At 50.2% G+C, this 22,442-nt stretch overlaps 1 protein-coding gene across 1 annotated transcript; it reads right to left on the reverse strand.

Annotated features, from left to right (window-relative positions):
• Nucleotides 1-972: 972 nt before the first annotated feature.
• Nucleotides 973-8,132, reverse strand: LOC137793774 (probable serine/threonine-protein kinase clkA). Its single transcript, XM_068590129.1, has 8 exons — nt 8,004-8,132; nt 7,686-7,786; nt 7,220-7,375; nt 6,309-6,637; nt 4,209-4,267; nt 2,198-2,283; nt 1,678-2,020; nt 973-1,497 (listed from the first exon to the last, which is right to left on the reverse strand). The coding sequence occupies exons 1-8, from the start codon at nt 8,130-8,132 to the stop codon at nt 973-975; spliced, it is 1,728 nt and encodes a 575-aa protein (XP_068446230.1).
• Between the last annotated feature and the right edge of the window lie 14,310 nt (nt 8,133-22,442).

A 22,442-nucleotide genomic window follows, 5' to 3' on the forward strand; every position in this document is an offset into this window, starting at 1 on the left:
TAAGTATGAATATAAGTGTTTTATTTAAGACGAATAAATAGTTAAATTACAAGAAATATTAGATTATTGAACACCATTTGTATACCACCTCGTTACACCATTGCAAAACTCATATCTGGAATATAAAGCATACTGCTCAATCCAAGATTCAATCTATTGTAATAGAAGATGTTGGTTCAAGCACATTTCCATAATAAATAATCATTAATAATTAATAAAGATGAATACCTGTGAGATTAATTGTTGTAGGACAGTAGGATTTACTTCTGTCTATATGCATATGTTTCTATTACATTGCTGCCTACTTCTTCCAACAAAGCTTCACCCAGACTCAAAAAGCTCTTCCCTATATTTGGATATTCTAGTCCCTCTACCTGCCAATAAAGATGTCAGTGAGCATCAAACCCAAGTTGTGTCTTCTCTGTATTCTACCAGACGGTAAAGATAAGAAGTCCAAGCAGCAGATGGACCACACCCAGTCGGATGGAGCAGGCGTCACTGGCAGTTGATTGGGTTGATGGAGCGGAGGTTGTTGTAGTTGTTGATGAGCCAGATGTGGTTGTAGTTGTTGTCGGGATAGTAGCTGCTGGAATCGTGGCGGAAGATATTGCAGTTGTTGGGGCAGAAGTTGATGTTGATGGTGCCATTGTGGTTGTTGCACCTGCTGTGGTCATTGTTGCTGCCGGTCTATTTGTTGTTGCAACTGAGGTCATTGTGGCTGGACCTGGGGTTGTTGATCCTGCTGTGGTTGTTGTTGCTGCCAGTGTAATTGTTGTTGCAACTGAGGTCATTGTGGGTAAAGAAACTGTAGTTGTGGCAACTGTGGTCGACTTGGCTGTGGCTGGGGATGTTGCAGCTGCTGTGGTAGTTGTAGGAGCAGCCGTGGCTGTTGTTGCAGCAGGTGTAGTTGTTGTTGGGTTAGCCGAAGTTGATGTTGGGGCAGATGTAGTTACACCTGCTGTGATCATTGGATCAGCAACTGTAGTTGTTGTTGGAGCAGCGGTGGTGGGTGTTGATCCTGGTGTAGTTGTGGCAACTGTATTTGCTGCTGGTGCAGCTGTAGTAATTTTTTCTACAGGGGTAGTTGTTGTTGCGGCAACTGTAGTTGTTGGAGCAGCTGTGGTTGTTGTTGCTGCTGGTGTAGTTGTGACAACTGTAGTCATTGTTGGAACAGCTGTGGTTGTTGTTGCTGCTGGTGTAGTTGTGGCAACTAAGGTCATTGTGGCTGGACCCCGGGTTGTTGCTCCTGCCGTAGTTGTGATGGCTGCAGTTAGGGTTGTTGCAGCTTCTGTACTCGTTGTTGCTGCTGGTTGAGTTGTGTTTGCAGCAACTGTATTTGTTGGGGCAGCTGTGGTTGTTGATGGTGCAAAGGTGGTTGTTGTTGGTGTAACTGTGATTGTTGCTGCTGCTGTAGTTGTGGCAACTGTAGCTGTGGTTGGAAAAGGCGTGGTGACTGTTGGTGTAGTTGTGGAGAATAGAGTTGTTGTTGGAGCAGCTCTGGTCGTTGTTGTTGCTGCTGGTGTAGTTGTGGCAACTGTAGTTGTTGCTGGAGCAGCTGTTGGCGTTGCTGCTGTTGGTGTAGTTGTGGCAGCTGCAGTTGTTGCTGGTGCAGCTGTGGTCGCTGCTGCTGCTGGTGTATTTGCGGCAGCTGCAGTTGTTGCTGCAGCAGCTGTGGGCGTTGCTGCTGGTGTAGTTGTGGCAGCTGCAGTTGTTTCTGGAGCAGCTGTAGTCGCTGCTGCTGCTGGTGTAGTTGCGGCAGATGCAGTTGTTGCTGGAGCAGCTGTTGGCGTTGCTGCTGCTGGTGTAGTTGCGGCAGCTGCAGTTGTTGCTGGAGCAGCTGTAGTCGCTGCTGCTGCTGATGTAGTTGCGGCAGATGCAGTTTTTGCTGCAGCAGCTGTGGGCGTTGCAGCTGCTGGTGTAGTTGCAGCAGCTGCAGTTGTTGCTGGTGCAGCTGTGGGCGTTGCTGCTGCTGGTGTAGTTGCGGCAGAAGCTGTGGTTGCTGTTTCTGTAGTTGTGGCAACTGTAGAAAATGTTGTCTCAGCTGTAGTTTTTGCTATTGGTGTAGTTGTGGCAACTGTAGTTGTTGTTGGAGCAACTGTGGTCGTTGCTGCTGGTGTAGTTGTGACAATAGTAGTCGTTGGTGCAGCTGTGGTCGCTGTTGTTGTCGTTGTGGCAATTGTAGTTGTTGTTGGAGCACCTATGGTCATTGTTGTTGCTGGTGTAGTTGTAGCAACTGCAGTTGTGGTCGTTGTTGCTTCTTTGGTAGTTGGAGTTGTGGCAACTCTAGTTGTTGTTGGAACAGCTGTGGTCGTCGGTGTAGTTGTGGCAACTGTAGATGTTGTTGGAGCAGCTGTGGTCGATGTTGCTGCCTGTGTAGTTGTGGCAATTGTAGAAGTTGTTGTAGCATCTGTGGTCATTGCTGTTGGTGTAGTTGTGGCAACTGTAGTTGTTGTTGAAGCAGCTGTGGTCACTGTTGGTGTAGTTGTGGCAACTGTAGTTGTTGTTGGACCAGCTGTGGTCATTGCTGCTGCTGTAGTTGTGGAAACTGTAGTTGTTGTTGGACCAGCTGTGGTCGTTGCTGGTGCAGTAGTTGTTGTTGGAGCAGCTGTGGTCACTGTTGGTGTAGTTGTGGAAACTGTAGTTGTTGTTGGAGCAACTGTGGTCGTTGTTGTTGCTGGTGTAGTTGTAGCAACTGCAGTTCTTGTTGGAACAGCTGTGGTCGTTGTTGCTTCTTTGGTAGTTGGAGTTGTGGCAACTCTAGTTGTTGTTGGAACAGCTGTGGTCGTCGGTGTAGTTGTGGCAACTGTAGATGTTGTTGGAGCAGCTGTGGTCGATGTTGTTGCTGGTGTCGTTGTTGTTGCGGCAATTGTAGGTGTTGGTGCAGCTGTGGTCGTTGTTGCTGCTGGTGTAGTCGTGGCAAATGTAGATGTTGTTGGAGCAGCTGTGGTCACTGTTGGTGTAGTTGTGGCAACTGTAGTTGTTGTTGGAGCAGCTGTGGTCGTTGCTGCTGTAGTAGTTGTTGTTGAAGCAGCTGTGGTCGTTGCTGCCGGTGTAGTTGTGGCAACTGTAGACGCTGTTGTAGCAGCTGTGGTCGTTGCTGTTGGTGTATTTGTGGCAACTGTAGTTGTTGTTGAAGCAGCTGTGGTGACTGTTGGTGTAGTTGTGGCAACTGTAGTTGTTGTTGGAGCAACTGTGGTCGTTGCTGCCGGTGTAGTTGTGGCAACTGTAGACGCTGTTGTAGCAGCTGTGGTCGTTGCTGCCGGTGTAGTTGTGGCAACTGTAGAAGTTGTTGTAGCAGCTGTGGTCATTGCTGCTGGTGTAGTTGTGGAAACTGTAGTTGTTGTTGAAGCAGCTGTGGTCACTGTTGGTGTAGTTGTGGCAACTGTAGTTGTTGTTGGAGCAGCTGTGGTCGTTGCTGCCGGTGTACTTGTGGCAACTGTAGAAGTTGTTGTAGCAGCTGTGGTCATTGCGGTTTGTGTAGTTGTGGCAACTGTAGTTGTTGTTGGAGCAGCTGTGGTCATTGCTGCTGGTGTAGTTGTGGAAACTGTAGTTGTTGTTGGAGCAGCTGTGGTCGTTGTCGCTGCAGTAGTTGTTGTTGGAGCAGCTGTGGTCGTTGCTGCTGGTGTAGTTGTGGCAATAGTAGTCATTGGTGCAGCTGTGGACGCTGTTGTTGTCGTTGTGGCAATTGTAGTTGTTGTTGGAGCAGCAGTGGTCATTGTTGTTGCTGGTGTAGTTGTAGCAACTGCAGTTGTTGTTGGAACAGCTAAGGTCGTTGTTGCTGCTGGTGTAGTTGTGGCAACCATAGTTGTTGTTGTTGGAGCAGCTGTGGTCGATGTTGCTGCTGGTGTCGTTGTTGTTGCGGATATTGTAGGTGTTGGTGCAGCTGTGGTCGTTGTTGCTGCTGGTGTAGTCGTGGCAACTGTAGTTGTTGTTGCAGCAGCTGTGGTCGTTGCTGCTGGTGTAGTTGTGGAAAATGTAGTTGTTGTTGGAGCAGCTGTGGTCGTTGTCGCTGTAGTAGTTGTTCTTGGAGCAGCTGTGGTCGGTGTTGCTGGTGTAGTTGTGACAATAGTAGTCGTTGGTGCAGTTGTGGTCGCTGTTGTTTTCGTTGTGGCAATTGTAGTTGTTGTTGGAGCACCTATGGTCATTGTTGTTGCTGGTGTAGTTGTAGCAACTGCAGTTGTTGTTGGAACAGCTGAGGTCGTTGTTGCTGCTGGTGTAGTTGTGGCAACCATAGTTGTTGTTGTTGGAGCAGCTGTGGTCGATGTTGCTGCTGGTGTCGTTGTTGTTGCGGTAATTGTAGGTGTTGGTGCAGCTGTGGTCGTTGTTGCTGTAGTAGTTGTTGTTGAAGCAGCTGTGGTCGTTGCTGCCGGTGTAGTTGTGGCAACTGTAGACGCTGTTGTAGCAGCTGTGGTCGTTGCTGTTGGTGTATTTGTGGCAACTGTAGTTGTTGTTGAAGCAGCTGTGGTGACTGTTGGTGTAGTTGTGGCAACTGTAGTTGTTGTTGGAGCAACTGTGGTCGTTGCTGCCGGTGTAGTTGTGGCAACTGTAGACGCTGTTGTAGCAGCTGTGGTCGTTGCTGCCGGTGTAGTTGTGGCAACTGTAGAAGTTGTTGTAGCAGCTGTGGTCATTGCTGCTGCTGTAGTTGTGGAAACTGTAGTTGTTGTTGAAGCAGCTGTGGTCACTGTTGGTGTAGTTGTGGCAACTGTAGTTGTTGTTGGAGCAGCTGTGGTCGTTGCTGCCGGTGTACTTGTAGCAACTGTAGAAGTTGTTGTAGCAGCTGTGGTCATTGCGGTTTGTGTAGTTGTGGCAACTGTAGTTGTTGTTGAAGCAGCTGTGGTCACTGTTGGTGTAGTTGTGGCAACTGTAGTTGTTGTTGGAGCAGCTGTGGTCATTGCTGCTGGTGTAGTTGTGGAAACTGTAGTTGTTGTTGGAGCAGCTGTGGTCGTTGTCGCTGCAGTAGTTGTTGTTGGAGCAGCTGTGGTCGTTGCTGCTGGTGTAGTTGTGGCAATAGTAGTCATTGGTGCAGCTGTGGACGCTGTTGTTGTCGTTGTGGCAATAGTAGTCATTGGTGCAGCTGTGGACGCTGTTGTTGTCGTTGTGGCAATTGTAGTTGTTGTTGGAGCAGCAGTGGTCATTGTTGTTGCTGGTGTAGTTGTAGCAACTGCAGTTGTTGTTGGAACAGCTAAGGTCGTTGTTGCTGCAGGTGTAGTTGTGGCAACCATAGTTGTTGTTGTTGGAGCAGCTGTGGTCGATGTTGCTGCTGGTGTCGTTGTTGTTGCGGCAATTGTAGGTGTTGGTTCAGCTGTGGTCGTTGTTGCTGCTGGTGTAGTCGTGGCAAATGTAGATGTTGTTGCAGCAGTTGTGGTCACTGTTGGTGTAGTTGTGGCAATTGTAGTTGTTGTTGGAGCAGCTGTGGTCGTTGTTGCTGCAGTAGTTGTTGTTGAAGCAGCTGTGGTCGTTGCTGCCGGTGTACTTGTGGCAACTGTAGAAGTTGTTGTAGCAGCTGTGGTCATTGCTGTTGGTGTAGTTGTGGCAACTGTAGTTGTTGTTGGAGCAGCTGTGGTCGTTGCTGCTGGTGTAGTTGTGGCAATAGTAGTCATTGGTGCTGCTGTGGACGCTGTTGTTGTCGTGGCAATTGTAGTTGTTGTTGGAGCAGCTGTGGTCATTGTTGTTGCTGGTGTCGTGTTGGTAACTGTCGTTGTTGAAACAGCTGTGGTCACTGTTGGTGTAGTCGTAGCAAATGTAGTTGTTGTTGGAGCAGCTGTGGTCACTGTTGGTGTAGTTGTGGCAACTGTAGTTGTTGTTGGAGCAGCTGTGGTCGTTGCTGCTGCAGTAGTTCTTGTTGGAGCAGCTGTGCTCGTTGCTGCCGGTGTAGTTGTGGCAACTGTAGACGTTGTTGTAGCAGCTGTGGTCGTTGCTGTTGGTGTAGTTGTGGCAACTGTAGTTGTTGTTGCAGCAGCTGTGGTCGTTGCTGCTGGTGTAGTTGTGGAAAATGTAGTTGTTGTTGGAGCAGCTGTGGTCGTTGTCGCTGTAGTAGTTGTTCTTGGAGCAGCTGTGGTCGGTGTTGCTGGTGTAGTTGTGACAATAGTAGTCGTTGGTGCAGCTGTGGTCGCTGTTGTTTTCGTTGTGGCAATTGTAGTTGTTGTTGGAGCAGCTGTGGTCGTTGCTGCTGCAGTAGTTGTTGAAGCAGCTGTGGTCGTTGCTGCCGGTGTAGTTGTGGCAACTGTAGACGCTGTTGTAGCAGCTGTGGTCGTTGCTGTTGGTGTAGTTGTGGCAACTGTAGTTGTTGTTGAAGCAGCTGTGGTGACTGTTGGTGTAGTTGTGGCAACTGTAATTGTTGTTGGAGCAACTGTGGTCGTTGCTGCCGGTGTAGTTGTGGCCACTGTAGACGCTGTTGTAGCAGCTGTGGTCGTTGCTGCCGGTGTAGTTGTGGCAACTGTAGAAGTTGTTGTAGCAGCTGTGGTCATTGCTGCTGGTGTAGTTGTGGAAACTGTAGTTGTTGTTGGAGCAGCTGTGGTCGATGTTGCTGCTAGTGTCATTGTTGTTGCGGTAATTGTAGGTGTTGGTGCAGCTGTAGTCGTTGTTGCTGCTGGTGTAGTCGTGGCAATTGTAGTTGTTGTTGGAGCAGCTGTGGTCACTATTGGTGTAGTTGTGGCAACTGTAGTTGTTGTTGGAGCAGCTGTGGTCGTTGCTACTGCAGTAGTTCTTCTTGGAGCAGCTGTGCTCGTTGCTGCCGGTGTAGTTGTGGCAACTGTAGACGTTGTTGTAGCAGCTGTGCTCGTTGCTGTTGGTGTAGTTGTGGCAACTGTAGTTGTTGTTGCAGCAGCTGTGGTCGTTGTTGCTGGTGTAGTTGTGGAAACTGTAGTTGTTGTTGGAGCAGCTGTGGTCGTTGCTGTTGGTGTAGTTGTGGAAACTGTAGTTGTTGTTGGAGCAGCTGTGGACACTGTTGTTGAAGTTGTGGCAACTGTAGTTGTTGTTAGAGCAGCTGTGGTCGTTGCTGCTGGTGTAGTTGTGGAAACTGTAGTTGTTGTTGGAGCAGCTGTGGTCGTTGCTGTTGGTGTAGTTGTGGCAATTGTAGTTGTTGTTGGAGCACCTATGGTCATTGTTGTTGCTGGTGTAGTGTTGGTAACTCTAGTTGTTGGTGGAGCAGCTGTGGTCGTTGCTGCTGCAGTAGTTGTTGTTGGAGCAGCTGTGGTCGTTGCTGCTGGTGTAGTTGTGCCAACTGTAGAAGTTGTTGTAGCAGCTGTGGTCATTGCTGCTGGTGTAGTTGTGGCAAGAGTAGTCATTGGTGCAGCTGTGGTCGCTGATGTTGTCGTTGTGGCAATTGTAGTTGTTGTTGGAGCAGCTGTGGTCACTGTTGGTGTAGTTGTGGCAACTGTAGTTGTTGTTGGAGCAGCTGTGGTCACTGTTGGTGTAGTTGTGGCAACTGTAGTTGTTGTTGGAGCAGCTGTGGTCATTGCTGCTGCAGTAGTTCTTCCTGGAGCAGCTGTGCTAGTTGCTGCCGGTGTAGTTGTGGCAACTGTAGACGTTGTTGTAGCAGCTGTGCTCGTTGCTGTTGGTGTAGTTGTGGCAACTGTAGTTGTTGTTGCAGCAGCTGTGGTCGGTGTTTCTGGTGTAGTGTTGGAAACTGCAGTTGTTGTTGGAACAGCTGAGGTCGTTGTTGCTGCTGGTGTAGTTGTGGCAACCATAGTTGTTGTTGTTGGAGCAGCTGTGGTCGATGTTGCTGCTGGTGTCGTTGTTGTTGCGGTAATTGTAGGTGTTGGTGCAGCTGTGGTCGTTGTTGCTGCTGGTGTAGTCGTGGCAAATGTAGATGTTGTTGCAGCAGTTGTGGTCACTGTTGGTGTAGTTGTGGCAATTGTAGTTGTTGTTGGAGCAGCTGTGGTCGTTGTTGCTGCAGTAGTTGTTGTTGAAGCAGCTGTGGTCGTTGCTGCCGGTGTACTTGTGGCAACTGTAGAAGTTGTTGTAGCAGCTGTGGTCATTGCTGTTGGTGTAGTTGTGGCAACTGTAGTTGTTGTTGGAGCAGCTGTGGTCGTTGCTGCTGGTGTAGTTGTGGCAATAGTAGTCATTGGTGCTGCTGTGGACGCTGTTGTTGTCGTGGCAATTGTAGTTGTTGTTGGAGCAGCTGTGGTCATTGTTGTTGCTGGTGTCGTGTTGGTAACTGTCGTTGTTGAAACAGCTGTGGTCACTGTTGGTGTAGTCGTAGCAAATGTAGTTGTTGTTGGAGCAGCTGTGGTCACTGTTGGTGTAGTTGTGGCAACTGTAGTTGTTGTTGGAGCAGCTGTGGTCGTTGCTGCTGCAGTAGTTCTTGTTGGAGCAGCTGTGCTTGTTGCTGCCGGTGTAGTTGTGGCAACTGTAGACGTTGTTGTAGCAGCTGTGGTCGTTGCTGTTGGTGTAGTTGTGGCAACTGTAGTTGTTGTTGCAGCAGCTGTGGTCGTTGCTGCTGGTGTAGTTGTGGAAAATGTAGTTGTTGTTGGAGCAGCTGTGGTCGTTGCTGTTGGTGTAGTTGTGGAAACTGTAGTTGTTGTTGGAGCAGCTGTGGACACTGTTGTTGAAGTTGTGGCAACTGTAGTTGTTGTTAGAGCAGCTGTGGTCGTTGCTGCCGGTGTACTTGTGGCAACTGTAGAAGTTGTTGTAGCAGCTGTGGTTATTGCTGTTGGTGTAGTTGTGGCAACTGTAGTTGTTGTTGGAGCAGCTGTGGTCGTTGCTGCTGGTGTAGTTGTGGCAATAGTAGTCATTGGTGCTGCTGTGGACGCTGTTGTTGTCGTGGCAATTGTAGTTGTTGTTGGAGCAGCTGTGGTCATTGTTGTTGCTGGTGTCGTGTTGGTAACTGTCGTTGTTGAAACAGCTGTGGTCACTGTTGGTGTAGTCGTAGCAAATGTAGTTGTTGTTGGAGCAGCTGTGGTCACTGTTGGTGTAGTTGTGGCAACTGTAGTTGTTGTTGGAGCAGCTGTGGTCGTTGCTGCTGCAGTAGTTCTTGTTGGAGCAGCTGTGCTCGTTGCTGCCGGTGTAGTTGTGGAAACTGTAGACGTTGTTGTAGCAGCTGTGGTCGTTGCTGTTGGTGTAGTTGTGGCAACTGTAGTTGTTGTTGCAGCAGCTGTGGTCGTTGCTGCTGGTGTAGTTGTGGAAAATGTAGTTGTTGTTGGAGCAGCTGTGGTCGTTGCTGTTGGTGTAGTTGTGGAAACTGTAGTTTTTGTTGGAGCAGCTGTGGACACTGTTGTTGAAGTTGTGGCAACTGTAGTTGTTGTTAGAGCAGCTGTGGTCGTTGCTGCTGGTGTAGTTGTGGAAACTGTAGTTGTTGTTGGAGCAGCTGTGGTCGTTGCTGTTGGTGTAGTTGTGGCAATTGTAGTTGTTGTTGGAGCACCTATGGTCATTGTTGTTGCTGGTGTAGTGTTGGTAACTCTAGTTGTTGGTGGAGCAGCTGTGGTCGTTGCTGCTGCAGTAGTTGTTGTTGGAGCAGCTGTGGTCGTTGCTGCTGGTGTAGTTGTGCCAACTGTAGAAGTTGTTGTAGCAGCTGTGGTCATTGCTGCTGGTGTAGTTGTGGCAAGAGTAGTCATTGGTGCAGCTGTGGTCGCTGATGTTGTCGTTGTGGCAATTGTAGTTGTTGTTGGAGCAGCTGTGGTCACTGTTGGTGTAGTTGGGGCAACTGTAGTTGTTGTTGGAGCAGCTGTGGTCACTGTTGGTGTAGTTGTGGCAACTGTAGTTGTTGTTGGAGCAGCTGTGGTCATTGCTGCTGCAGTAGTTCTTCCTGGAGCAGCTGTGCTAGTTGCTGCCGGTGTAGTTGTGGCAACTGTAGACGTTGTTGTAGCAGCTGTGCTCGTTGCTGTTGGTGTAGTTGTGGCAACTGTAGTTGTTGTTGCAGCAGCTGTGGTCGGTGTTGCTGGTGTAGTGTTGGAAACTGTAGTTGTTGTTGGAGCAGCTGTGGTCATTGCTGCTGCAGTAGTTCTTCCTGGAGCAGCTGTGCTAGTTGCTGCCGGTGTAGTTGTGGCAACTGTAGACGTTGTTGGAGCAGCTGTGGTCGTTGCTGCTGCAGTAGTTGTTGTTGGAGCAGCTGTGGTCATTGCTGCTGCAGTAGTTCTTACTGGAGCAGCTGTGCTAGTTGCTGCCGATGTAGTTGTGGCAACTGTAGACGTTGTTGTAGCAGCTGTGCTCGTTGCTGTTGGTGTAGTTGTGGCAACTGTAGTTGTTGTTGCAGCAGCTGTGGTCGGTGTTGCTGGTGTAGTGTTGGAAACTGCAGTTGTTGTTGGAGCAGCTGTGGTCATTGCTGCTGCAGTAGTTCTTCCTGGAGCAGCTGTGCTAGTTGCTGCCGGTGTAGTTGTGGCAACTGTAGACGTTGTTGGAGCAGCTGTGGTCGTTGCTGCTGCAGTAGTGGTTGTTGAAGCAGCTGTGGTCGTTGCTGCCGGTGTACTTGTGGCAACTGTAGAAGTTGTTGTAGCAGCTGTGGTCATTGCTGTTTGTGTAGTTGTGGCAACTGTAGTTGTTGTTGAAGCAGCTGTGGTCACTGTTGGTGTAGTTGTGGCAACTGTAGTTGTTGTTGGAGCAGCTGTGGTCGTTGTCGCTGTAGTAGTTGTTGTTGGAGCAGCTGTGGTCACTGTTGGTGTAGTTGTGGCAACTGTAGTTGTTGTTGGAGCAGCTGTGGTCATTGCTGCTGCAGTAGTTCTTCCTGGAGCAGCTGTGCTAGTTGCTGCCGGTGTAGTTGTGGCAACTGTAGACGTTGTTGTAGCAGCTGTGCTCGTTGCTGTTGGTGTAGTTGTGGCAACTGTAGTTGTTGTTGGAGCAGCTGTGGTCATTGCTGCTGCAGTAGTTCTTCCTGGAGCAGCTGTGCTAGTTGCTGCCGGTGTAGTTGTGGCAACTGTAGACGTTGTTGGAGCAGCTGTGGTCGTTGCTGCTGCAGTAGTGGTTGTTGAAGCAGCTGTGGTCGTTGCTGCCGGTGTACTTGTGGCAACTGTAGAAGTTGTTGAAGCAGCTGTGGTCACTGTTGGTGTAGTTGTGGCAACTGTAGTTGTTGTTGGAGCAGCTGTGGTCGTTGTCGCTGCAGTAGTTCTTCCTGGAGCAGCTGTGCTAGTTGCTGCCGGTGTAGTTGTGGCAACTGTAGACGTTGTTGTAGCAGCTGTGGTCGTTGGTGTTGGTGTAGTTGTGGCAACTGTAGTTGTTGTTGCAGCAGCTGTGGTCGGTGTTGCTGGTGTAGTGTTGGAAACTGTAGTTGTTGTTGGAGCAGCTGTGGTCATTGCTGCTGCAGTAGTTCTTCCTGGAGCAGCTGTGCTAGTTGCTGCCGGTGTAGTTGTGGCAACTGTAGTCGTTGTTGGAGCAGCTGTGGTCACTGTTGGTGTAGTTGTGGCAACTGTAGTTGTTGTTGGAGCAGCTGTGGTCATTGCTGCTGCAGTAGTTCTTCCTGGAGCAGCTGTGCTAGTTGCTGCCGGTGTAGTTGTGGCAACTGTAGACGTTGTTGTAGCAGCTGTGGTCATTGCTGCTGGTGTAGTTGTGGCAAGAGTAGTCATTGGTGCAGCTGTGGTCGCTGATGTTGTCGTTGTGGCAATTGTAGTTGTTGTTGGAGCAGCTGTGGTCACTGTTGGTGTAGTTGTGGCAACTGTAGTTGTTGTTGGAGCAGCTGTGGTCACTGTTGGTGTAGTTGTGGCAACTGTAGTTGTTGTTGGAGCAGCTGTGGTCATTGCTGCTGCAGTAGTTCTTCCTGGAGCAGCTGTGCTAGTTGCTGCCGGTGTAGTTGTGGCAACTGTAGACGTTGTTGTAGCAGCTGTGCTCGTTGCTGTTGGTGTAGTTGTGGCAACTGTAGTTGTTGTTGCAGCAGCTGTGGTCGTTGTCGCTGCAGTAGTTCTTCCTGGAGCAGCTGTGCTAGTTGCTGCCGATGTAGTTGTGGCAACGGTAGACGTTGTTGTAGCAGCTGTGCTCGTTGCTGTTGGTGTAGTTGTGGCAACTGTAGTTGTTGTTGCAGCAGCTGTGGTCGGTGTTGCTGGTGTAGTGTTGGAAACTGTAGTTGTTGTTGGAGCAGCTGTGGTCATTGCTGCTGCAGTAGTTCTTCCTGGAGCAGCTGTGCTAGTTGCTGCCGGTGTAGTTGTGGCAAATGTAGTCGTTGTTGGAGCAGCTGTGGTCGTTGTCGCTGTAGTAGTTGTTGTTGGAGCAGCTGTGGTCACTGTTGGTGTAGTTGTGGCAACTGTAGTTGTTGTTGGAGCAGCTGTGGTCATTGTTGTTGCTGGTGTAGTGTTGGTAACTCTAGTTGTTGGTGGAGCAGCTGTGGTCGTTGCTGCTGCAGTAGTTGTTGTTGGAGCAGCTGTGGTCGTTGCTGCTGGTGTAGTTGTGCCAACTGTAGAAGTTGTTGTAGCAGCTGTGGTCATTGCTGCTGGTGTAGTTGTGGCAAGAGTAGTCATTGGTGCAGCTGTGGTCGCTGATGTTGTCGTTGTGGCAATTGTAGTTGTTGTTGGAGCAGCTGTGGTCACTGTTGGTGTAGTTGGGGCAACTGTAGTTGTTGTTGGAGCAGCTGTGGTCACTGTTGGTGTAGTTGTGGCAACTGTAGTTGTTGTTGGAGCAGCTGTGGTCATTGCTGCTGCAGTAGTTCTTCCTGGAGCAGCTGTGCTAGTTGCTGCCGGTGTAGTTGTGGCAACTGTAGACGTTGTTGTAGCAGCTGTGCTCGTTGCTGTTGGTGTAGTTGTGGCAACTGTAGTTGTTGTTGCAGCAGCTGTGGTCGGTGTTGCTGGTGTAGTGTTGGAAACTGTAGTTGTTGTTGGAGCAGCTGTGGTCATTGCTGCTGCAGTAGTTCTTCCTGGAGCAGCTGTGCTAGTTGCTGCCGGTGTAGTTGTGGCAACTGTAGACGTTGTTGGAGCAGCTGTGGTCGTTGCTGCTGCAGTAGTTGTTGTTGGAGCAGCTGTGGTCATTGCTGCTGCAGTAGTTCTTACTGGAGCAGCTGTGCTAGTTGCTGCCGATGTAGTTGTGGCAACTGTAGACGTTGTTGTAGCAGCTGTGCTCGTTGCTGTTGGTGTAGTTGTGGCAACTGTAGTTGTTGTTGCAGCAGCTGTGGTCGGTGTTGCTGGTGTAGTGTTGGAAACTGCAGTTGTTGTTGGAGCAGCTGTGGTCATTGCTGCTGCAGTAGTTCTTCCTGGAGCAGCTGTGCTAGTTGCTGCCGGTGTAGTTGTGGCAACTGTAGACGTTGTTGGAGCAGCTGTGGTCGTTGCTGCTGCAGTAGTGGTTGTTGAAGCAGCTGTGGTCGTTGCTGCCGGTGTACTTGTGGCAACTGTAGAAGTTGTTGTAGCAGCTGTGGTCATTGCTGTTTGTGTAGTTGTGGCAACTGTAGTTGTTGTTGAAGCAGCTGTGGTCACTGTTGGTGTAGTTGTGGCAACTGTAGTTGTTGTTGGAGCAGCTGTGGTCGTTGTCGCTGTAGTAGTTGTTGTTGGAGCAGCTGTGGTCACTGTTGGTGTAGTTGTGGCAACTGTAGTTGTTGTTGGAGCAGCTGTGGTCATTGCTGCTGCAGTAGTTCTTCCTGGAGCAGCTGTGCTAGTTGCTGCCGGTGTAGTTGTGGCAACTGTAGACGTTGTTGTAGCAGCTGTGCTCGTTGCTGTTGGTGTAGTTGTGGCAACTGTAGTTGTTGTTGGAGCAGCTGTGGTCATTGCTGCTGCAGTAGTTCTTCCTGGAGCAGCTGTGCTAGTTGCTGCCGGTGTAGTTGTGGCAACTGTAGACGTTGTTGGAGCAGCTGTGGTCGTTGCTGCTGCAGTAGTGGTTGTTGAAGCAGCTGTGGTCGTTGCTGCCGGTGTACTTGTGGCAACTGTAGAAGTTGTTGAAGCAGCTGTGGTCACTGTTGGTGTAGTTGTGGCAACTGTAGTTGTTGTTGGAGCAGCTGTGGTCGTTGTCGCTGCAGTAGTTCTTCCTGGAGCAGCTGTGCTAGTTGCTGCCGGTGTAGTTGTGGCAACTGTAGACGTTGTTGTAGCAGCTGTGGTCGTTGGTGTTGGTGTAGTTGTGGCAACTGTAGTTGTTGTTGCAGCAGCTGTGGTCGGTGTTGCTGGTGTAGTGTTGGAAACTGTAGTTGTTGTTGGAGCAGCTGTGGTCATTGCTGCTGCAGTAGTTCTTCCTGGAGCAGCTGTGCTAGTTGCTGCCGGTGTAGTTGTGGCAACTGTAGTCGTTGTTGGAGCAGCTGTGGTCACTGTTGGTGTAGTTGTGGCAACTGTAGTTGTTGTTGGAGCAGCTGTGGTCATTGCTGCTGCAGTAGTTCTTCCTGGAGCAGCTGTGCTAGTTGCTGCCGGTGTAGTTGTGGCAACTGTAGACGTTGTTGTAGCAGCTGTGGTCATTGCTGCTGGTGTAGTTGTGGCAAGAGTAGTCATTGGTGCAGCTGTGGTCGCTGATGTTGTCGTTGTGGCAATTGTAGTTGTTGTTGGAGCAGCTGTGGTCACTGTTGGTGTAGTTGTGGCAACTGTAGTTGTTGTTGGAGCAGCTGTGGTCACTGTTGGTGTAGTTGTGGCAACTGTAGTTGTTGTTGGAGCAGCTGTGGTCATTGCTGCTGCAGTAGTTCTTCCTGGAGCAGCTGTGCTAGTTGCTGCCGGTGTAGTTGTGGCAACTGTAGACGTTGTTGTAGCAGCTGTGCTCGTTGCTGTTGGTGTAGTTGTGGCAACTGTAGTTGTTGTTGCAGCAGCTGTGGTCGTTGTCGCTGCAGTAGTTCTTCCTGGAGCAGCTGTGCTAGTTGCTGCCGATGTAGTTGTGGCAACGGTAGACGTTGTTGTAGCAGCTGTGCTCGTTGCTGTTGGTGTAGTTGTGGCAACTGTAGTTGTTGTTGCAGCAGCTGTGGTCGGTGTTGCTGGTGTAGTGTTGGAAACTGTAGTTGTTGTTGGAGCAGCTGTGGTCATTGCTGCTGCAGTAGTTCTTCCTGGAGCAGCTGTGCTAGTTGCTGCCGGTGTAGTTGTGGCAAATGTAGTCGTTGTTGGAGCAGCTGTGGTCGTTGTCGCTGTAGTAGTTGTTGTTGGAGCAGCTGTGGTCACTGTTGGTGTAGTTGTGGCAACTGTAGTTGTTGTTGGAGCAGCTGTGGTCATTGTTGTTGCTGGTGTAGTGTTGGTAACTCTAGTTGTTGGTGGAGCAGCTGTGGTCACTGTTGGTGTAGTTGTGGCAATTTTAGTTGTTGTTGGAGCACCTATGGTCATTGTTGTTGCTGGTGTAGTGTTGGTAACTCTAGTTGTTGGTGGAGCAGCTGTGGTCGTTGCTGCTGCAGTAGTTGTTGTTGGAGCAGCTGTGGTCGTTGCTGCTGGTGTAGTTGTGCCAACTGTAGAAGTTGTTGTAGCAGCTGTGGTCATTGCTGCTGGTGTAGTTGTGGCAAGAGTAGTCATTGGTGCAGCTGTGGTCGCTGATGTTGTCGTTGTGGCAATTGTAGTTGTTGTTGGAGCAGCTGTGGTCACTGTTGGTGTAGTTGTGGCAACTGTAGTTGTTGTTGGAGCAGCTGTGGTCACTGTTGGTGTAGTTGTGGCAACTGTAGTTGTTGTTGGAGCAGCTGTGGTCATTGCTGCTGCAGTAGTTCTTCCTGGAGCAGCTGTGCTAGTTGCTGCCGGTGTAGTTGTGGCAAATGTAGTCGTTGTTGGAGCAGCTGTGGTCGTTGTCGCTGTAGTAGTTGTTGTTGGAGCAGCTGTGGTCACTGTTGGTGTAGTTGTGGCAACTGTAGTTGTTGTTGGAGCAGCTGTGGTCATTGTTGTTGCTGGTGTAGTGTTGGTAACTCTAGTTGTTGGTGGAGCAGCTGTGGTCACTGTTGGTGTAGTTGTGGCAATTTTAGTTGTTGTTGGAGCACCTATGGTCATTGTTGTTGCTGGTGTAGTGTTGGTAACTCTAGTTGTTGGTGGAGCAGCTGTGGTCGTTGCTGCTGCAGTAGTTGTTGTTGGAGCAGCTGTGGTCGTTGCTGCTGGTGTAGTTGTGCCAACTGTAGAAGTTGTTGTAGCAGCTGTGGTCATTGCTGCTGGTGTAGTTGTGGCAAGAGTAGTCATTGGTGCAGCTGTGGTCGCTGATGTTGTCGTTGTGGCAATTGCAGTTGTTGTTGGAGCAGCTGTGGTCACTGTTGGTGTAGTTGTGGCAACTGTAGTTGTTGTTGTAGCAGCTGTGGTCACTGTTGGTGTAGTTGTGGCAACTGTAGTTGTTGTTGGAGCAGCTGTGGTCATTGCTGCTGCAGTAGTTCTTCCTGGAGCAGCTGTGCTAGTTGCTGCCGGTGTAGTTGTGGCAACTGTAGACGTTGTTGTAGCAGCTGTGCTCGTTGCTGTTGGTGTAGTTGTGGCAACTGTAGTTGTTGTTGCAGCAGCTGTGGTCGGTGTTTCTGGTGTAGTGTTGGAAACTGTAGTTGTTGTTGGAGCAGCTGTGGTCATTGCTGCTGCAGTAGTTCTTCCTGGAGCAGCTGTGCTAGTTGCTGCCGGTGTAGTTGTGGCAACTGTAGACGTTGTTGTAGCAGCTGTGCTCGTTGCTGTTGGTGTAGTTGTGGCAACTGTAGTTGTTGTTGCAGCAGCTGTGGTCGGTGTTGCTGGTGTAGTGTTGGAAACTGTAGTTGTTGTTGGAGCAGCTGTGGTCATTGCTGCTGCAGTAGTTCTTCCTGGAGCAGCTGTGCTAGTTTCTGCCGGTGTAGTTGTTGCAACTGTAGACGTTGTTGGAGCAGCTGTGGTCGTTGCTGCTGCAGTAGTTGTTGTTGGAGCAGCTGTGGTCATTGCTGCTGCAGTAGTTCTTACTGGAGCAGCTGTGCTAGTTGCTGCCGATGTAGTTGTGGCAACTGTAGACGTTGTTGTAGCAGCTGTGCTCGTTGCTGTTGGTGTAGTTGTGGCAACTGTAGTTGTTGTTGCAGCAGCTGTGGTCGGTGTTGCTGGTGTAGTGTTGGAAACTGTAGTTGTTGTTGGAGCAGCTGTGGTCATTGCTGCTGCAGTAGTTCTTCCTGGAGCAGCTGTGCTAGTTGCTGCCGGTGTAGTTGTGGCAACTGTAGACGTTGTTGGAGCAGCTGTGGTCGTTGCTGCTGCAGTAGTGGTTGTTGAAGCAGCTGTGGTCGTTGCTGCCGGTGTACTTGTGGCAACTGTAGAAGTTGTTGTAGCAGCTGTGGTCATTGCTGTTTGTGTAGTTGTGGCAACTGTAGTTGTTGTTGAAGCAGCTGTGGTCACTGTTGGTGTAGTTGTGGCAAATGTAGTTGTTGTTGGAGCAGCTGTGGTCGTTGTCGCTGTAGTAGTTGTTGTTGGAGCAGCTGTGGTCACTGTTGGTGTAGTTGTGGCAACTGTAGTTGTTGTTGGAGCAGCTGTGGTCATTGCTGCTGCAGTAGTTCTTCCTGGAGCAGCTGTGCTAGTTGCTGCCGGTGTAGTTGTGGCAACTGTAGACGTTGTTGTAGCAGCTGTGCTCGTTGCTGTTGGTGTAGTTGTGGCAACTGTAGTTGTTGTTGGAGCAGCTGTGGTCATTGCTGCTGCAGTAGTTCTTCCTGGAGCAGCTGTGCTAGTTGCTGCCGGTGTAGTTGTGGCAACTGTAGACGTTGTTGGAGCAGCTGTGGTCGTTGCTGCTGCAGTAGTGGTTGTTGAAGCAGCTGTGGTCGTTGCTGCCGGTGTACTTGTTGCAACTGTAGAAGTTGTTGAAGCAGCTGTGGTCACTGTTGGTGTAGTTGTGGCAACTGTAGTTGTTGTTGGAGCAGCTGTTGTCGTTGTCGCTGCAGTAGTTCTTCCTGGAGCAGCTGTGCTAGTTGCTGCCGGTGTAGTTGTGGCAACTGTAGACGTTGTTGTAGCAGCTGTGGTCGTTGGTGTTGGTGTAGTTGTGGCAACTGTAGTTGTTGTTGCAGCAGCTGTGGTCGGTGTTGCTGGTGTAGTGTTGGAAACTGTAGTTGTTGTTGGAGCAGCTGTGGTCATTGCTGCTGCAGTAGTTCTTCCTGGAGCAGCTGTGCTAGTTGCTGCCGGTGTAGTTGTGGCAACTGTAGTCGTTGTTGGAGCAGCTGTGGTCACTGTTGGTGTAGTTGTGGCAACTGTAGTTGTTGTTGGAGCAGCTGTGGTCGTTGTCGCTGCAGTAGTTCTTCCTGGAGCAGCTGTGCTAGTTGCTGCCGGTGTAGTTGTGGCAACTGTAGACGTTGTTGTAGCAGCTGTGCTCGTTGCTGTTGGTGTAGTTGTGGCAACTGTAGTTGTTGTTGCAGCAGCTGTGGTCGGTGTTGCTGGTGTAGTGTTGGAAACTGTAGTTGTTGTTGGAGCAGCTGTGGTCATTGCTGCTGCAGTAGTTCTTCCTGGAGCAGCTGTGCTAGTTGCTGCCGGTGTAGTTGTGGCAAATGTAGTCGTTGTTGGAGCAGCTGTGGTCGTTGTCGCTGTAGTAGTTGTTGTTGGAGCAGCTGTGGTCACTGTTGGTGTAGTTGTGGCAACTGTAGTTGTTGTTGGAGCAGCTGTGGTCATTGCTGCTGCAGTAGTTCTTCCTGGAGCAGCTGTGCTAGTTGCTGCCGGTGTAGTTGTGGCAACTGTAGACGTTGTTGTAGCAGCTGTGCTTGTTGCTGTTGGTGTAGTTGTGGCAACTGTAGTTGTTGTTGGAGCAGCTGTGGTCATTGCTGCTGCAGTAGTTCTTCCTGGAGCAGCTGTGCTAGTTGCTGCCGGTGTAGTTGTGGCAACTGTAGACGTTGTTGGAGCAGCTGTGGTCGTTGCTGCTGCAGTAGTGGTTGTTGAAGCAGCTGTGGTCGTTGCTGCCGGTGTACTTGTGGCAACTGTAGAAGTTGTTGAAGCAGCTGTGGTCACTGTTGGTGTAGTTGTGGCAACTGTAGTTGTTGTTGGAGCAGCTGTGGTCGTTGTCGCTGCAGTAGTTCTTCCTGGAGCAGCTGTGCTAGTTGCTGCCGGTGTAGTTGTGGCAACTGTAGACGTTGTTGTAGCAGCTGTGGTCGTTGGTGTTGGTGTAGTTGTGGCAACTGTAGTTGTTGTTGCAGCAGCTGTGGTCGGTGTTGCTGGTGTAGTGTTGGAAACTGTAGTTGTTGTTGGAGCAGCTGTGGTCATTGCTGCTGCAGTAGTTCTTCCTGGAGCAGCTGTGCTAGTTGCTGCCGGTGTAGTTGTGGCAACTGTAGTCGTTGTTGGAGCAGCTGTGGTCACTGTTGGTGTAGTTGTGGCAACTGTAGTTGTTGTTGGAGCAGCTGTGGTCGTTGTCGCTGCAGTAGTTCTTCCTGGAGCAGCTGTGCTAGTTGCTGCCGGTGTAGTTGTGGCAACTGTAGACGTTGTTGTAGCAGCTGTGCTCGTTGCTGTTGGTGTAGTTGTGGCAACTGTAGTTGTTGTTGCAGCAGCTGTGGTTGGTGTTGCTGGTGTAGTGTTGGAAACTGTAGTTGTTGTTGGAGCAGCTGTGGTCATTGCTGCTGCAGTAGTTCTTCCTGGAGCAGCTGTGCTAGTTGCTGCCGGTGTAGTTGTGGCAAATGTAGTCGTTGTTGGAGCAGCTGTGGTCGTTGTCGCTGTAGTAGTTGTTGTTGGAGCAGCTGTGGTCACTGTTGGTGTAGTTGTGGCAACTGTAGTTGTTGTTGGAGCAGCTGTGGTCATTGCTGCTGCAGTAGTTCTTCCTGGAGCAGCTGTGCTAGTTGCTGCCGGTGTAGTTGTGGCAACTGTAGACGTTGTTGTAGCAGCTGTGCTCGTTGCTGTTGGTGTAGTTGTGGCAACTGTAGTTGTTGTTGCAGCAGCTGTGGTCGGTGTTTCTGGTGTAGTGTTGGAAACTGTAGTTGTTGTTGGAGCAGCTGTGGTCATTGCTGCTGCAGTAGTTCTTCCTGGAGCAGCTGTGCTAGTTGCTGCCGGTGTAGTTGTGGCAACTGTAGACGTTGTTGTAGCAGCTGTGCTCGTTGCTGTTGGTGTAGTTGTGGCAACTGTAGTTGTTGTTGGAGCAGCTGTGGTCATTGCTGCTGCAGTAGTTCTTCCTGGAGCAGCTGTGCTAGTTGCTGCCGGTGTAGTTGTGGCAACTGTAGACGTTGTTGTAGCAGCTGTGGTCGTTGCTGCTGCAGTAGTGGTTGTTGAAGCAGCTGTGGTCGTTGCTGCCGGTGTACTTGTGGCAACTGTAGAAGTTGTTGAAGCAGCTGTGGTCACTGTTGGTGTAGTTGTGGCAACTGTAGTTGTTGTTGGAGCAGCTGTGGTCGTTGTCGCTGCAGTAGTTCTTCCTGGAGCAGCTGTGCTAGTTGCTGCCGGTGTAGTTGTGGCAACTGTAGATGTTGTTGTAGCAGCTGTGCTCGTTGCTGTTGGTGTAGTTGTGGCAACTGTAGTTGTTGTTGCAGCAGCTGTGGTCGGTGTTGCTGGTGTAGTGTTGGAAACTGTAGTTGTTGTTGGAGCAGCTGTGGTCATTGCTGCTGCAGTAGTTCTTCCTGGAGCAGCTGTGCTAGTTGCTGCTGCAGTAGTTCTTCCTGGAGCAGCTGTGCTAGTTGCTGCCGGTGTAGTTGTGGCAAATGTAGTCGTTGTTGGAGCAGCTGTGGTCGTTGTCGCTGTAGTAGTTGTTGTTGGAGCAGCTGTGGTCACTGTTGGTGTAGTTGTGCCAACTGTAGTTGTTGTTGGAGCAGCTGTGGTCATTGCTGTTGGTGTAGTTGTGGCAACTGTAGTTGTTGTTGAAGCAGCTCTGGTCACTGTTGGTGTAGTTGTGGCAACTGTAGTTGTTGTTGGAGCAGCTGTGGTCATTGTCGCTGTAGTAGTTGTTGTTGGAGCAGCTGTGGTCACTGTTGGTGTAGTTGTGGCAACTGTAGTTGTTGTTGGAGCAGCTGTGGTCATTGCTGCTGCAGTAGTTCTTCCTGGAGCAGCTGTGCTAGTTGCTGCCGGTGTAGTTGTGGCAACTGTAGACGTTGTTGTAGCAGCTGTGCTCGTTGCTGTTGGTGTAGTTGTGGCAACTGTAGTTGTTGTTGCAGCAGCTGTGGTCGGTGTTTCTGGTGTAGTGTTGGAAACTGTAGTTGTTGTTGGAGCAGCTGTGGTCATTGCTGCTGCAGTAGTTCTTCCTGGAGCAGCTGTGCTAGTTGCTGCCAGTGTAGTTGTGGCAACTGTAGTTGTTGTTGCAGCAGCTGTGGTCGGTGTTGCTGGTGTAGTGTTGGAAACTGTAGTTGTTGTTGGAGCAGCTGTGGTCATTGCTGCTGCAGTAGTTCTTCCTGGAGCAGCTGTGCTAGTTGCTGCCGGTGTAGTTGTGGCAACTGTAGTCGTTGTTGGAGCAGCTGTGGTCACTGTTGGTGTAGTTGTGGCTACTTTAGTTGTTGTTGGAGCAGCTGTGGTCGTTGTCGCTGCAGTAGTTCTTCCTGGAGCAGCTGTGCTAGTTGCTGCCAGTGTAGTTGTGGCAACTGTAGTTGTTGTTGCAGCAGCTGTGGTCGGTGTTGCTGGTGTAGTGTTGGAAACTGTAGTTGTTGTTGGAGCAGCTGTGGTCATTGCTGCTGCAGTAGTTCTTCCTGGAGCAGCTGTGCTAGTTGCTGCCGGTGTAGTTGTGGCAACTGTAGTCGTTGTTGGAGCAGCTGTGGTCACTGTTGGTGTAGTTGTGGCAACTGTAGTTGTTGTTGGAGCAGCTGTGGTCGTTGTCGCTGCAGTAGTTCTTCCTGGAGCAGCTGTGCTAGTTGCTGCCGGTGTAGTTGTGGCAACTGTAGATGTTGTTGTAGCAGCTGTGCTCGTTGCTGTTGGTGTAGTTGTGGCAACTGTAGTTGTTGTTGCAGCAGCTGTGGTCGGTGTTGCTGGTGTAGTGTTGGAAACTGTAGTTGTTGTTGGAGCAGCTGTGGTCATTGCTGCTGCAGTAGTTCTTCCTGGAGCAGCTGTGCTGGTTGCTGCCGGTGTAGTTGTGGCAAATGTAGTCGTTGTTGGAGCAGCTGTGGTCGTTGTCGCTGTAGTAGTTGTTGTTGGAGCAGCTGTGGTCACTGTTGGTGTAGTTGTGGCAACTGTAGTTGTTGTTGGAGCAGCTGTGCTCGTTGCTGTTGGTGTAGTTGTGGCAACTGTAGTTGTTGTTGCAGCAGCTGTGGTCGGTGTTGCTGGTGTAGTGTTGGAAACTGTAGTTGTTGTTGGAGCAGCTGTGGTCATTGCTGCTGCAGTAGTTCTTCCTGGAGCAGCTGTGCTAGTTGCTGCCGGTGTAGTTGTGGCAACTGTAGACGTTGTTTGAGCAGCTGTGGTCGTTGCTGCTGCAGTAGTGGTTGTTGAAGCAGCTGTGGTCGTTGCTGCCGGTGTACTTGTGGCAACTGTAGAAGTTGTTGTAGCAGCTGTGGTCATTGCTGTTGGTGTAGTTGTGGCAACTGTAGTCGTTGTTGAAGCAGCTGTGGTCACTGTTGGTGTAGTTGTGGCAACTGTAGTTGTTGTTGGAGCAGCTGTGGTCGTTGTCGCTGTAGTAGTTGTTGTTGGAGCAGCTGTGGTCACTGTTGGTGTAGTTGTGGCAACTGTAGTTGTTGTTGGAGCAGCTGTGGTCATTGCTGCTGCAGTAGTTCTTCCTGGAGCAGCTGTGCTAGTTGCTGTTGGTGTAGTTGTGGCAACTGTAGTTGTTGTTGAAGCAGCTGTGGTCACTGTTGGTGTAGTTGTGGC

The sequence above is a fragment of the Clinocottus analis genome, unplaced genomic scaffold (assembly GCF_023055335.1).
Source record: "Clinocottus analis isolate CAN_PGR_092001 unplaced genomic scaffold, fCliAna1.0.p SCAF_23, whole genome shotgun sequence".
Taxonomy (NCBI): domain Eukaryota; kingdom Metazoa; phylum Chordata; class Actinopteri; order Perciformes; family Cottidae; genus Clinocottus; species Clinocottus analis.

Excerpts from the sequence above, each read along its gene's own strand:
- LOC137793774 (XM_068590129.1), bottom strand. The coding sequence starts at position 8,132 with ATGACCACAGCTGCTCCAACAACAACTACAATTGCCACGACAACAACA. Across the intron at positions 7,787-8,003 it reads CTGCTCCAACAACAACTACA|CAGCAACAACGACCACAGCT; the intron begins GTTGCCACAACT and ends CGACTACACCAG. Across the intron at positions 2,021-2,197 it reads AGCAACAACAATGACCATAG|TTGCCACAACTACAGAAACA; the intron begins GTGCTCCAACAA and ends CATTTTCTACAG.